This window comes from Chlorocebus sabaeus, chromosome 7, assembly GCF_047675955.1.
Source record: "Chlorocebus sabaeus isolate Y175 chromosome 7, mChlSab1.0.hap1, whole genome shotgun sequence".
Taxonomy (NCBI): domain Eukaryota; kingdom Metazoa; phylum Chordata; class Mammalia; order Primates; family Cercopithecidae; genus Chlorocebus; species Chlorocebus sabaeus.
In genome coordinates this window covers 51955607-51970615 of record NC_132910.1, presented here as the reverse complement: position 1 = coordinate 51970615, position 15009 = coordinate 51955607, and the positions used below count along the sequence as shown (strand labels likewise).

Genomic DNA, 15009 nt, shown 5'->3' with positions numbered 1-15009 from the left:
TACTGAAAGTTCTATTCAGAGCAATCAGGAAAGAAAAAGAAATTAAAAGCAGCCATATAGGGAAGGAAGCAGTAAAATGATCTCTATTCTCAGATAACATGATCTTATTAATAGAAAACCCTAATGATCACATACACACACACACACGCGCACATACACACACACACACACACAAAACCAAACTAAATGTTGCCTAAAAAAGACATACAATAGTTAAATTTTAAAAAGTGAAAAGGGATATACCCTGAAAAAAATGCATCTATATCAGAAAAAGTAGAATTTAAGGCAATAAAATTAAATCGAAATAAATAGGAACATTTCATAATACTAAAATACTTAATTTTCCAGGAAAATAAAACAAGTTAAAACTTTTACTTATTATCATATAGCATGAAAATGTATAAAGCAAAAATTTAGTGAAAAAGACAAATCCACAATTCTAGTGAAAATTTTAAACCTTTCTCATTAGTTGAAAAAATATAGGTATTGATGTAGCATAAATCAATATAATTAACAAACTTAATTTAATGGAAATATGTGGAACACTGCACCTCAACTAAAGAAAGTGAACTATTTTCAAGTAGTTAAGAATTGATTACTATCATAGATCATAGCCTGTGTCATAAAGCAAGTCTCAACAGGTTTTAAATGATTTAAATGATATAGAGTGTGTCTCTTGATCAAAGAGGAATTAATCTAAACATCAAAAACCAAAAGATAATTATATGCTCATAAATTTTAAACTACAGTAACTTATGTGTCAAAGAAGTAATCATAATGACAATCAGCAAATAGTTTGAACTGAATGATAATAAAAATATGGAGTACCAAAACTTGCGCAATATAATTAAAGCCAATCTTACAGTAAAATTTATAGCTCTAAAATGCATATATTAGGCAGGAAAAAGAATGGTTCAAACTTAATTACTGGAACAACCATCTCAATAAGGCAGAGAAAAGAAATAATAAACCCCCCAAAAACCAAAGGAAGAAAACAATAAAATATGAGTGGGAATTAATGAATTGGAAAGCAAATGTACTATAAAGTGGATCAACAAAAACTAATATTTTGAGTTTTTCAACAGGAATGCATAGCAATAGAAACTAGATAAATTGGAGAGAAGAAAGACCAGAAAAATAAGAATAAAACATCGGTGAGGTGTGGGACAACCCAGGGGCCTAAGAGACATATAATTCCAGAAGAAGATGTGAGAATGATGGACAGAAAAGATATCTGAAGAAGGGCCAGGTATGGTGGCTCACCCACCCTAAAGTAGTTCCAACACTTGAGAGTCCAAGGTGGGCAAATCACTTGAGCCCAGGAGTTTGAGACCAGCCTGGGCAACATGGTGAAACCCTGTCTCTACAAAAAATACAAAAATTAGACAGGCATAATGGCAGGCATCTGTATTCCCAGCTACTTGGGAGGCTGATGCAGGAGGATTAATTGAGCCAGGGAGATCAAGAATTCAGTAAGTCATGATCATGCGACTGCACTCCAGCCTGGGTGGCAGAGTGAAACCCTGTCTCAAGAAAAAAAAGCAAAGAACAAAAGGAAAGATAATCCAAGTGTATAAAATTATAAACCCATAGATTCAGGTAACTTAATGAGCCCCAAATTGAAGAAACAAGAAGAAAACTACACCAAAACACATCACAATCAAATCAAGGAAAACCAGAGATAAAGAGAAAATCTTGAAAGAAGCTGTTGAAAAAAATGACACATTAAATAGAAAAGAACAATGATAAAAATTACAGCAGAGTCTTATCAGGAACGATGCATGCCAGAAAACAGTGAAACATTTTTAGTATTGGAAACAACAACAAAAAAAAACTTTTCACCCTAGAATTCTGTAAATATTTTTCAGACACACAAAAGCTGCGAAATTCATATCAGTAAAGATATTCAGGAACAGAAAAATATGGTACCAGATGGAAATTTCAATCTAAATAAAGGCATGAAGAGCATTTGAAATGGTAAATATGTGAGCAACTATAAAAGAATTTTATCTCATTTTTAGTCTCTTCAAAAGACAATTTATTGTTTAAAGATAACAAAAATGTATGGAAGGTTTAAGACATATGTAGAAACAAACTGTATAACAATGGCACAAATGCCAAAATAAAAGAAAGTTTATAAATATACTGTTGTAAAATCAATAATGGAGATAAATAAAATCTTTAAAAAAGACTCAATCCAAAAGAAGGCAATAAACAAGAAAAAAGAAACAGAGAACAGATGGAAAATTTTTACAGTGTGTGCTTAAAATCAATTATAATTTATCACATAAAATAAAATGGCTTAAACATTTTATTTATAAAAATAAGATTGTTAAACTGGATAAAAAGCATAACCTCTTCCCAAATATGTACAGTATTCAGAAAACTCACTTTGAATATAAATTGATTAAAAACAAAAGACAGGAAAAGGTATACTTTGGTAAAACTAATTGAAAGAAAGTTGAAGGGACTACAATAATATCAGACAAAGAAGGTTTCATAGGAAGGAGCTTTATCAGGGATAAAGAAGGTTATTTGAACCTTGACTTTCTTAAAGAAAGTACAAGACACCAAATGTTTAATTAGTATTTATAGAAAGATCTATACTTTTATAGAAAGATCTATACTTTGACATCGTTGGTGACAGTTATCCGATATTCTCACCCGAAACACATTCTGCAGAAAAAGAAATTGTATGCTTAGCAAAAGAGGATAGTGACTTCTGTGTTTAGATTAGAGTAGAAATCTCACAGTATCTTGATGATCTATATTGGTTTTATATTCTTGCTAAAAAAATAAGATCACAGGTTCCAGGTCCACCTATCTTTTGGTAGTAGGGGGTCAGGGAGTCACCATTTAACTCACCACAGAACAGGTCCTTGCATTAGCCCTCACTATACTTAGGTTTCATAATCCATGCATTTATCATTGACTATATGCAAAACTACATTGGTAGGCACTGAGGGGTGATTCGAAAGAAGTGTCAATTGTCAATAACCAAGGTCCACACTCTTCAGTAGATAAACTGTGGAGGGATTGAGGGTAAAACTTCCTTGTAAAACTGCAAATCTTTTTCTCTTCGTGAGCTCTCTCTTTTTTTTATATTTAATTTTTTTTTTATTTTTTGTTAATGGCTTGAAAACATGATATTCTCATTAACTCTTTTTTAAAACAAAAAAAAAATTTCCCATGCATATCCTCTTGGTTTCTGAGGATAGAAGAGAAAGGAAAGAAGAGACGGAGGGAAGAAAACAATACATATGTATTTCTTGCTGGTAACTTAGTCATTCTGGTATCTACAACCAGATTTTAAAGGAGATATCTTACACATTGTAAGGGATTGGCAGGGAAGGAGAGGCTATTGCTCTTTTTCCCTTTACTGAATTGTAACTTGGCTGAAGCAAGAATGCAGAATAAGATTATAGAGAGATGATACGTTGGGATGTGCAGAACTCCAATATCGAACTCTACCAAAGCAAGTACTTTGATCGAAACACCTTTAAGGGTTTTGCCGAGCGAGAGTTTCTTCTACCACAGTGAATACACTATTAGAGATTTGAAAACTGAAAAGATAATCTGGCTTCTCTTAATAACATTTGTAATCAACCAGTATGCTGTTAAGTAGGAATTGATATCATTTATATACAATAGATAGGTTATCAAATATATTTCCTTTTGCATAATTTATCTTAGTTTAATATGGAGTTTATTTTTATACAAAAAGCAAAGATAATTTTATAATAACCAAATAGGCATTTTAGATAAGCTACTAGCTGAACATGAGAGTGGCCAACACCAGCTCTTTGTTCTTCAAGGCATCACACCCTTCATAAAATAAAAATTTGGCACCTCAATCATGCCAACAGTAAGTTAGTTTATTGGTTATGGATAGTGATTATGATATCAGATTGTTTGTGTTCAAAAAGCAGCACAACTATTTATTTGTGCTGTGGTCTTTAATCCACTACTTAACTTCTCGGTGCCTCAGTTTCTTCATCTGTAAAGTAATTAAAATAAGATTATACTTTCACAGGATCTTTGTGAAGATTAAGGGAGATAAATCATATAAAGAAATAAACACACACAAACAAACACAATACATTTTAGTTCATTTTTTAGCCATAGTAATTCTCCTAAAAGCCAGGCAAAGTAAGTAGATATGATACCAATTTCACAAACAAGGAAACAAGTTCAGAAACACTAAGTGACTTGGCCAAGATTAAATTTAAAAGATTAAAACCCTGTTTTTCTTGCCCCAAACCCTATAAATCCTTCACTATACCACACTTGTTCTCATGACAACTATTGTACATAAAGTATCTAAATCTAAGGATTTAGAAAACAACTAGCTTCTAATTAGGTGCATCATGCACTTGACAAGTAGGTGTTCAATAAATATAAGACAAGATACTGACTGAATGAATAAATATAAACCTGCAATTCTAACCAGGATTGTCCTCTTGCCCACTATGCCTGATTTATTCTTGAATGTGTATATTTTTTATTTGCCCCTTCATTTGTATATTTTTAATTCCTATTTTCCTCCTCCTTCCTCTAATTGCTGATGCAAATTCTACACATTCATATTTATCAAGGACCTCTACTAGACTTTACCTTGATATTTCCCACAACTTCATGAGTGTTGCTAGAGATGTATATCATCTGTGTTATTATTTTTTAATGTTTTTCTTTAAATCAATGCACTTCTTATTCTTAAATTTGTTTGAAAAATAAACTACCATAAATGAAAAACCAGTTTTGCTTGGCATAATAAACAACAGCTGTAAAAATCACTACTATGTAAATAAAAAAAATAAAATTCTAGCTAGAGTTTGTTCTTTGTTTGAGGCTCAGCTTGAGACATGCTTGCTCTTTAATAAAATAAACTATTATAAGCAAATGTTAGATATTAACGATATATGTGCATCCAATTAAAATTTTAGAATTTTCTCATTCAAATAACTAAGTAAACTGCAAGAAAGCTGAAAAGGAAACAACTTTCTCATTAAATATTTCAATCTTATTTAATGCTGCTTTCTGGTAGTACCTTATAGAATCTCTCAAACAACAATCTAGAAAACATTAGTTTATCTAATTACCCACCCAGCTTCAATATTATTTTGTGAATTGCACATTTTGTCTATGAAACTTATTTTGGGACTTAATTATAACATTTCTCATATGCTATTTAATTAGTTTATGTCATTTCAAGTAGGCAGATACAAGAGGACTCCTCAGGATGATAAAGTCTTAGTCACAAGTCATGGTTTAGCCAGATGAGAAGTAATCTCGTGTCTAATGACTCAGTCAATGCCATATGGAGAAAGGATGAAGAGAATTTGAATTGGTTATAATAAATTATTCAACAGCAAATCAGTAGAGAATTATATATCAGAATAGATGTGTATATTCTTTCTCTTGCACCTGTTAATGATATTATGTTCTCTGTGTAAGTTTGTTAGTTAGAAATATCCTGCAATATCCTTTGAGAGACAAGAATATTTAACAGTTATTTGTTGTATTGCTGTTCAAGATTTCTGATTTAAAAACTAAATGCTTGAGCAAAGTTTAACTTTGGATTAATGTGATTAGCATTTCAAAATTCATTTGCATTTCATAAGACTTCAATTTCATATTCAAAAATCAAACTCAACAAACAGATTGCCAACCACCTTGACTAAATTTTGGGTCCTTACTAAACATCTCAGTTTGAGAATGGTTAACTAAGCACACTGCTAACTTGTATTTGACTTTCCTGAGATTCTTTATAGATCAAAGCTTGGCCTTTTCTCAAAACACATGTTTTATGAAAGTTATAAATAATAAACAGGAATAATTGAAAATGTCTTCACTCATTAATTCTCACAACTTTAACCATATTCCATAGCACTCATCTTGACCAAGCTTTTGTATCCACAGAACTGAGTCCAAATTTGAAAGTTGTATTTATATGGAAACACTTTATCATTTTTAAAATATCTTCTTGATTTCAGGGAAAAAAAGGAATATTCTATACTTGATTAAATATTTGAGACTTACAGAATTTTGTCCGCAAAATATCAATGTATTCATTAATATATATAAATGTCCAAACCTCTTACACTGTTCAATTGAAGGGTTTTGAACTGATATGTTTTATTAAGATTCAGCTACATCTTAATGTATAGTTATATTTCTTTTATTATGTTCCTCTAGAATTATTATACATTTTTGAAGCCTAAAAATATTCAAAGAAAAGATAATCAGAAGGTTTTGTCTTCTCAATGAAGTCTGTCAAGCTTCCATTTGGAACAGTTTAGTGGAAGGAAAAGCTGTCTATTTTACTGAAAGATGAAAACTAGAGTTAACAGACCTGGCCTATATACCTGGTTCTTTCCTTAAGAAAGTAATTTTACTACTCTCAGCTAATGTTTACAGATCTGCAAAATGGAAATATAATATTTCCTTTAGAGGTATCAACTAATAATATATGAAATTGATCATAAAAGTCACTTGCAGATAGTAACTATAATTATCCAACTAGGAAATTTTAAATAAAGTATTCATTTTTCTTTAAAAATTGAAATCAGCTAGGTAGAATTTTTTTTTTACATTATTATTTTCTACTGTCATTCATTATATCCATATGTTTCTACTGGTAAGCCCTGGAATCACTTCTCTGAACAAGATAAGAAGTCTGCCCCCATGGAGTTACTTCCTGACAGAAAGTAATAATTTTTTAAAGACAAAAGTAAAATGTGGTAGTAATAAAAGTACTGTTGAATGAATGAAGCAATGAGATGGAATGATGTGAAAAGGTCTGGGAAACAATTTAGGTGGTTGGGGAGACTTCTCTGAACAGCAACTTCTGAGCAGAATCAGAAAGCAAGCAAGCAAAGAAGGAAGGAAGGAAGGAAGGAAGGAAGGAAGGAAGGAAGGAAGGAAGGGAAAAAGAGAGAAAGAAAAGAAAGAAAACCTCGAAGCAGAAAGGGCCTTGTGCCTTCAATCTGCCACAGCAAAGTCACGAGTTGGAGTACAGTGAAACAGGGCCTGAATGGTTGGAGATGAGTTGAGGAGTAATAGGAGCCGTTGGAGCAGTGAAGTTTAAATTTAAAAAGATTTTCCTAAGCAGCTATTGCAGGTACTTAGGGGAGAGATACAGGTGCCGGGTGGACAGTAGCAGAAAAGGTGGTGAGACTTGTTTGAATTTGGAATACATTTTGAAACTAGAGCTGATAAGGGTAAGAAACATAGGCAACTCAAGAAAGGCTTCTAACGTTTTGTTTTGTGCAACTGGAAAACAAATAGCACCATGTATTGATCCAAGAAAGCAAGGGAAGAGACAGATTTCAAGATAACAGTCAAGAGTTCTGTTTTGGGCATGTTAAATTTAAGGTACTGATATAGAGAGTCAAGTGAATATACAAAGGAAGCAAGTGGACTTTTAAAAATGTCGTTATTGGGCTTCTATTTGTTCCAAAATTATTTTCTGTATTTTTCATGTGCCAAATCTTAAAAATGCTCCATGAACTCAAAGGTGTTGAAGTGATCTTTGATTATAATTCTTTCAAGTGACTTTCCTTGCAGAAACCTTTCCTGGAATATATCATAAAATAATTCCTTACATTTTAAAAGTATCTGTCCGAACTTTGCTGCATATTCCCCAGGTCATGAGATGCACCCTGACTTAGTAGGATTACGACACATGGCAGCCCCATTCATTAAGCACTTACTGAAGGATTTTTGTTTTCTATGTTATCTCAGGATATTCAAGGTGTGAGGTGATACCAGATCCTATAAAGCAAGACTCAGCAAACTATGGCCCACAGGCAAAGTTGAATACCTGACTTATTCAAAATAAAGTTTTATTGGCACACAGTTATTCCCATTCTTTAAATATTGTGTATGGCTGCTTTCACATCAAAAGGCAGAGTTAAATAGTTACGACAGATATTTATGGCCCGCAACACCTAAAATATTTGGCCCTTAAAGAAAAAGTTGGTTGAACCACTTTTTCTTAAAAACCTTCTAGGAAGTTTCCTGTAATCATGAAGAATCATGATTTTATGATTTGAAAACTGAATCAGAAATGGGCCAAAATTCATACTCATTTACCACCTGAAACAATTGTGATAATAGATCTGATATACAACATTTAATCGTATTTCTTTTTCTTTTTTTCCCTCTAAAGCTGAGACTCAGAGTTCAATTAAAACAACAAAAATACCAGGTAAGTTCTCTTTTCTCTCTCTCTTAGTATTTTCATGGATAAAATTTCAAGAATAAAACAAGTTACAACAATCAGTTTGGGGGCAGGGAAAAATAACACAAGGGAAAACATTATATCACAAATAAAATGTTTAGAAAAACTTGAGTTTAAAAAAATGCAGACCAGGAGAACTTTTAAAGACATTTCTGAGTGTTCTCTGACTAAGGTGAGTGGAGCCAGCTCTAGCAAATGTATAAAGCCTGTGAAATTGCCCTCTGTCCTCTGCCCCCGAACCCACTGTTCTTGATCTGTTTCTGTTGTCAGTGTGCCCTCTCCCAGAAGTACAAAATGTCTTCTCTTACTTTCTAATAAAATCTGGTTGTAGTACTGAAAAAGATGATGTTAGAAACTACAGTTAACAATCTAAAATGTTATCATTCCAGTTAGTGCTCGTATTTGCCACCCTTAGTTTTAGACTGAATGTGCTTCTGATAATGGAGCAACAGGAATTGAAAATCGTCGGGCACGGGAAGATGGCAATGTTGAGTCTTCCTGTTTTGAAATCATAGTTATCTGAGTGATTTTTATCTTTCTACATCCTACCTGGTACTCATACAAATGACAAATCTCATAAGCTTTCAATGCTGGTTATCTTTGGTATATGGAAACTAAATGAAAACTAACACAGGAACAGAAAACCAAATTCTGCATGTTCTCACTTATAAGTGGGAGCTAAATGATGAGAATTCATGAGCACAAAGAAGGAAACAAGAGAAACTGGGGTCTACCTGAGAGTGAAGGGTAGGAAGAGGGAGAAGAGCGTTAAGAATAACTATTGTGTACTAGGCTTAATAGCTGGATGATAAAATAATTGGTACAACAACCCCCCATGACACGAGTTTACCTATATAGCAAACCTGCACATGTATCCCTGAGAATAAAATTAAAGTTTAAAAATGAAAATAAACTAAAAATGTGAAATAAACCTATAGGTTCATATAACTTTTTAAAAATTGCAAAAATAAAAAGAATTATGAGTGACATTAATAATTATGAGTGCTCCATTTTCACAGCAAATATTCTAAGGAATCACCTTAGTCTAACTTCTACCTCTTGTGTTCGAGGAATTTGAATCAAATTATTATGCTTTTAACTTTTAATAATTATCTTCTTCTGTATCATATATCTCATTATTAAAGAAGTTATTTTTATATTATTAATTCCCTTTACTCCACTAAACACTATATTTTTTATTCACTAATCACCATATTTTTTAATACTTCCATCTTCATAGGCTAAAAATTGGCAGGCTCTAGAGGAAAAAAAGCAAAACAAAACAAAAACAATGCTTCCAGTGAGAGAAGACTGATGCAGTTCTGGGAAGAGCATTTTCTTTCCCCTCTGCTTCATAGATTGATTATCAAGGAGAAGTCAGAGATGAAGAATTGGGAAGCAGCCAAATTGTCAGTTCTCTTTAAGGAAAGACTGAAGGATCCTTCATTTTGTTTAAAGAAATTTTATTTACAAAGTGCCAGCTATAAGTTTAATTGATTTTAGTGGAATAAAAAGCTCATTTAGGCTATTTTTATTTTTCAAGTTATGTAAACTAATTTTCCTAAGCCAAATAATAGACAAACAATTTATTTGAATAGTGGATTAGAAAGAAATGAGACTGGTTCTATAAACCACTTGAAAATTGAGTCTCATTTTTTTCATTCAACTTCAAATATGTATTTCAGCTAAAGACTAAATCAGAAACACCATCCCCCAAAAGATGAATTAACACATTTATTAACAGGGCATTCTTTATACTTCTGCGTTTTGTTTTATTTTTGTCAGATTAAAGACTTCTTTAGTTTTATGTATTTGGTGTCAAAGATGTTAAAATACCAAATTTGTGAAATATTCATCCATAGGATTAAGGACTGGCATATTATTAAAAATAATTCATATTTCTGTTTTAGGTAGAAGTTGACATAAAATTGTAGCCCATAGAATTACTAGTCCTGTTTCCTTTCTATAAATATAAGCAAATATGTATTCAGTCTTTGAATGTATCACATACAGTTCTCACATTTGATATTTTCTTTAACATTATGCAGCTAGTTTTAATTTCCTTGAAAAGTTACATTTTTACAACGACTTCAAAAACTATTATTAAGAGTCCAGAAATTGATGATGATTTTATGTGGAACCTTTATGGGGGATAAAAATAAGTAAGGATTCTATATAAAATGTAAATTACAACCAATTATACATAGATACAATATTTTAACATTATAAAACAAAAATAGATCCATGTTGGTGACATCAGCAAGATGGCCAACTAAAAGCTTCTAGTGCTCTTCCCACTTCCCACAAAAAACTAAAAATAATGAACAAGCAACTACATTTTGATCAAAATAACTAAAGGAAAGCTCTGGAGAACAGCAGCAGAAATCCTGTGGACCACTGAAACACAGGATGGCCACATAGGAAAGAGGAGGAAACACCTTGGCTCTGCCATCCCATTTCCCTAGTTGGGATCAACTCAAAACTAGAAGAGACCCCTTTCTGCAGGAAAAAGGTAAGAAAGAGGACCCCAACAACCACCATCATCACCATGGACACACGCAGTCTTTGCACTAAAGACTTCTGCAGTCCTTATAGGGTTTGAGGCCTGCTGAAGGAGCGCCCCAGAGTCTACATACTGAGCTATCTCTAGAGAAGGAGCTGATGCTGTGCCCTTCCCTGTTCTTCTCAGCCCCTACCTCTTGCCTCATGGCTCATGCTGCTACTGCCCTGTACAATCTTGGGAAAAAGTGTATCCTACTCCAAGCCTGAGTATGCATTGCATCCCTCCATCCCTGATGTTTTGTTACTACTGCAACAAGCCCACATTATAGCATACCATCCTCCAGCCAAGCTGCTACTATGTCCTACCCCCAGGGCCAAGTTCCATGGAGCTACTCCACTCCCCACATTCCAATTACTGTGCACCCTCCTCTCAGGGCTGAACTGAAATGGCACTCCAACCCTCAGGGACCTCAGGTCTTCTGCACACCAGAGCAGTCATGCCCCTCAATGCCATAGACGAGGCAGCATACCCCACCACCTGGGATCACAGACTTCCGGCACACTAAAGCAGTCAACTCTCAGCCCTGGCTCCACAGATAAGAGAGCATACTACCCACAGTGGCTCAGAGCTTTTGACACACAAGAACCATTGCACACCCCAGTGCCATAGCTGATGCAGTACCCTACCCCACAGGGATCCAGAGGCTCCACTGACACATATGACCATGATTTCTGGGGCCAAACAGATGTGGCACAACACATCCCAAAGAATTAGTTCCTGGCTTGAGCTGTGGCACCTTGCCCTCCAGGCTGAACAGCCACATGTCCTGCCCACCCAAAACTGCACTACACCCCTACAGTCTGAACTGCTAAGACACTCTGCCTCTTGGGGAACTGGAGCTGTGCTGCACCCCTCCCACCAAGGTCCAAGATACAGCAGTGTCTTGCCATTTCTACGTCATTGCTGCTGCTGTACCTGGCCTCATAGAGCCTGGGGGAGTGATATGTCTCACCATTCCAGGGTCCAGAGTGACCACTACGTAGTACCTCATCACCAAGTGTCTACATTTTTGCTGACCTCTGTTGACTCCTGGTCCCAAATTACAGCTATTCTTTGCTCTCTGGACCTAAGCTTCTAAAAACTCCTTTTTCTACCAAGCTGTACCAGTGGGGTGCCATGTCCACTAGGGTCATAACCTCAGCTATATTTCAGCACTCTGGGCCTGAGCTGCTGAGGTGTGCCTCAGAGGAACAGACCCTGCCTTACTGGGGAAACTGCATTCAATTGTATCTTGGAAAGTGAAACTGTGCCTCAAGTCCAAGGTGCTACGGTAGTCTCACAAGACCCTGAGCCCATGACCTATATTCACAGCTACTCTGATCACCTCTGCCCTGGCTCCCAGTCCTGCTATGGTTGCCTGTGGGCCATATCAGACCAAACACAAAAATGGTTCTCTTCAGCTAAGACTCCCCACTGTGGGAAAGACAAGAACAGGAGAATTGTTAAGACTTTGCCCTAGCAACCTATGCAGCCACTATCACTTCCACCAACTCCTACAAACTAGGCCACTGAGGCACCTACATTCATTGCTGACATTGATCACAACTAAAGAAGCTGCACATTGATTACCCCACTGTGCCTACATGTAACCAGAGCCACCCTGCCCAACTGGCAGCCTCAGACCCATATGCAACTGAAAGTCTTCCCCTACTAGAGTTTGAAAAAGGAAACTACATCACTAAATATACAGACATCAATGCAGGGACACAAGAAACATGAAAAAGCAAGAAAGCATGGTACCACAAGGCAAACATAGTTCTCCAATAACTGGCCTCAAAGAAGCAGAAATTACAAACTGTCTGAAAAGCGATTTAAAGTAATGAGCTGGGCTGGGTGCGGTGGCTCATGCCTGTGATCCCAACACTTTGAGAGGCTGAGACGGGTAGATGACTTGAAGTCAGGAGTCCAAAATCAGCCTGGCCAACATGGCAAAACCTTGTCTCTACTAAAAATACAAAAATTAGCCATGTGTCGTGGTGCACAACTCTAATCCCAGCTACTTGGGAGCCTGAGGCAGGAGGCTATCTTGAATCTGGAAGGTGGAGATTTCAGTGAGCCAAGATCACACCACTGCACTCTACCCTGCATGACAGAGTGAGACTTTGTCTCAAAAAAAATAATAAAAATAAAATAAAATAACGAACTGAAGGAAACTTGGAAATTCAAGAGAATACAAATAGACAACTTAATGAAATCAGGAAAACAATTCATTATATAATTAGGAAATTCAATGAAAAGATAGATATAAAAAGATCCAAACAGAAATATTGAAGCTGAAGAATTCAATTAATGAAATAAAAAATATATTAGAGAACTTCAAGAGCAGACTAGATCAATCAGAAGATAAAAACTGTGAAGTTAAAGATAGGTCTTCTGAAATTACTCCATCAGACAAAAAAGAATAAAAAATAGTGAAGACAGCCTGCAAGACTTATGGAACACCATTAAGCAAGCAAATACTACAAAAGAAAAAGAAACAAAGAATGAGACAGAAAGCTTATTTAATAAGATAATTCCTGAAAATTTCCCAAGTCTTAAAAGAGATAGAGACATTTGGATTCATAAAGCTCAAAGGCCCTCCAAAATGTACAACCCAAAGAGATCCTCTCTAAGGCACATTATAACCAGACTGCTAAAAGTCAAAGACAAAGAGAAATTTAAAGCAATGAGAAAAGCATCAAATCACATGTAAAAGAACTGCCATTAGGTTATCAGCGGATTTCTCAATAGAAACCTTGCAAGTCAAGAGAGATTGAATAATATATTTAAAGAGCTGAAATAACAAAAGCACTGCTATCCTTCAAAATGAAGGAGAAATAAAATTGTTCCCAGACAAGAAAAGCTGAAGGAATTCATCACCACTAGACCTGCCTTCTAAGAAATGCTTAAAGGAGTTCTTCAAGTGGGAATTTTTAAAAAATGACAATTACTATTATAAATACAGATGACATATCTATAAAGTACAAACTCACTGATAGAGCTAAATACGTAGTAAAATCAGGAACACTCTAATACTATAATAGTGGTGTATAAATCATGTGTAACTCTAGCATGAGGGTTAAATGTCAAAATAGTCAAAAATAACTAAAACTATAACAAGTTGTTAATAAATACACGATATTAAAAGATGAAAATTGTGACATCAAAAACAAATTGTGAGGGGAAAGGTAAATGTATAGAGTTTTTGTATTCAACAGAATTTGAGTTATTATCTGCTTAAAATAGTTGATTATAAGATGTTTTATGGAAGATTCTTGGTAACCACAACATAAGAAACTACAGAAAGTATACAAATGATAAAGAGAAAATAATCAAAGATTAACACTACAGAAAACTACCAGATTACAAAGATAGACAATGAGAGAGAAAGAAACAAAGCTACCAATAATCAGGAAACAAGTAACAAAATGATGGCAATGAGTCCTTTCTTATCAATAATGACCTTGGATACAAATAAATTAATTTCTCTAGTTAAAAGACATAGAATTGTTAAATTAGTAAAAAGCAAGATCCGACTATATGCTGTCTACAAGACACCCAGTTAAGCTTTAAGGACACATAGGCTGAAAGTAAAGAAATGGAAGAAGATATTCCATGCAAATAATAAAGAGAGCAGGAGTAGCTATACTTACACCTGATGAACTATACTTCAAGTCAAAAACTGTCACAAGAGACAAAGAATGTCATTATTTAATGATAAAGGGGTCAATGCATCAACAGGACATTACAATTGTAAATATATATGCAACCAACATTGGAGCACCTAAATACATAAAACAAATATTAATGGACATGAAGGGAGAAATAAAGAGCAATATTATAATAACAAGGGACTTTAATACCCCACTTTTTGTTTTTTTGAGACAGAGTCTCACTCTGTCACCCAGGCCGGAGTGCAGAGGCACAATCTTGGCTCATTGCAAGCTCCACCTCCTGGGTTCACACCATTCTCCTGCCTCAGCTTCCCAAGTAGCCGGGACTACAAGTGCCTGCTACCACACTTGGCTACTTTTGTTTTTGTATTTTTAGTACAGATGGGGTTTCACCATGTTAGCCAGGATGGTCTCGATCTCCTGACCTCATGATCCGCCCATCTTGGCCTCCCAAAGTGCTGGGATTATCCCACTTTTAACAATGGATAAATCATCCAGCAGTCCCACTACTAGGTGTCTACCCAAAGGAAAAGAAGTCATCATATTAAAAA

The 15009-nt window shown here is 34.8% G+C and overlaps 1 protein-coding gene across 2 annotated transcripts in view; it reads left to right on the top strand.

The window, feature by feature from the left end:
* The window catches only part of EMCN (endomucin), a 115842-nt gene that overhangs the window by 55912 nt on the left and 44921 nt on the right, over nt 1-15009 (top strand). For both annotated transcript variants that reach the window (XM_007999391.3, XM_073017513.1), the window contains exon 5: nt 8171-8209. In XM_007999391.3, the coding sequence (XP_007997582.3) occupies nt 8171-8209 (39 nt within the window). The remainder of the gene's footprint in view (nt 1-8170; nt 8210-15009) is intronic.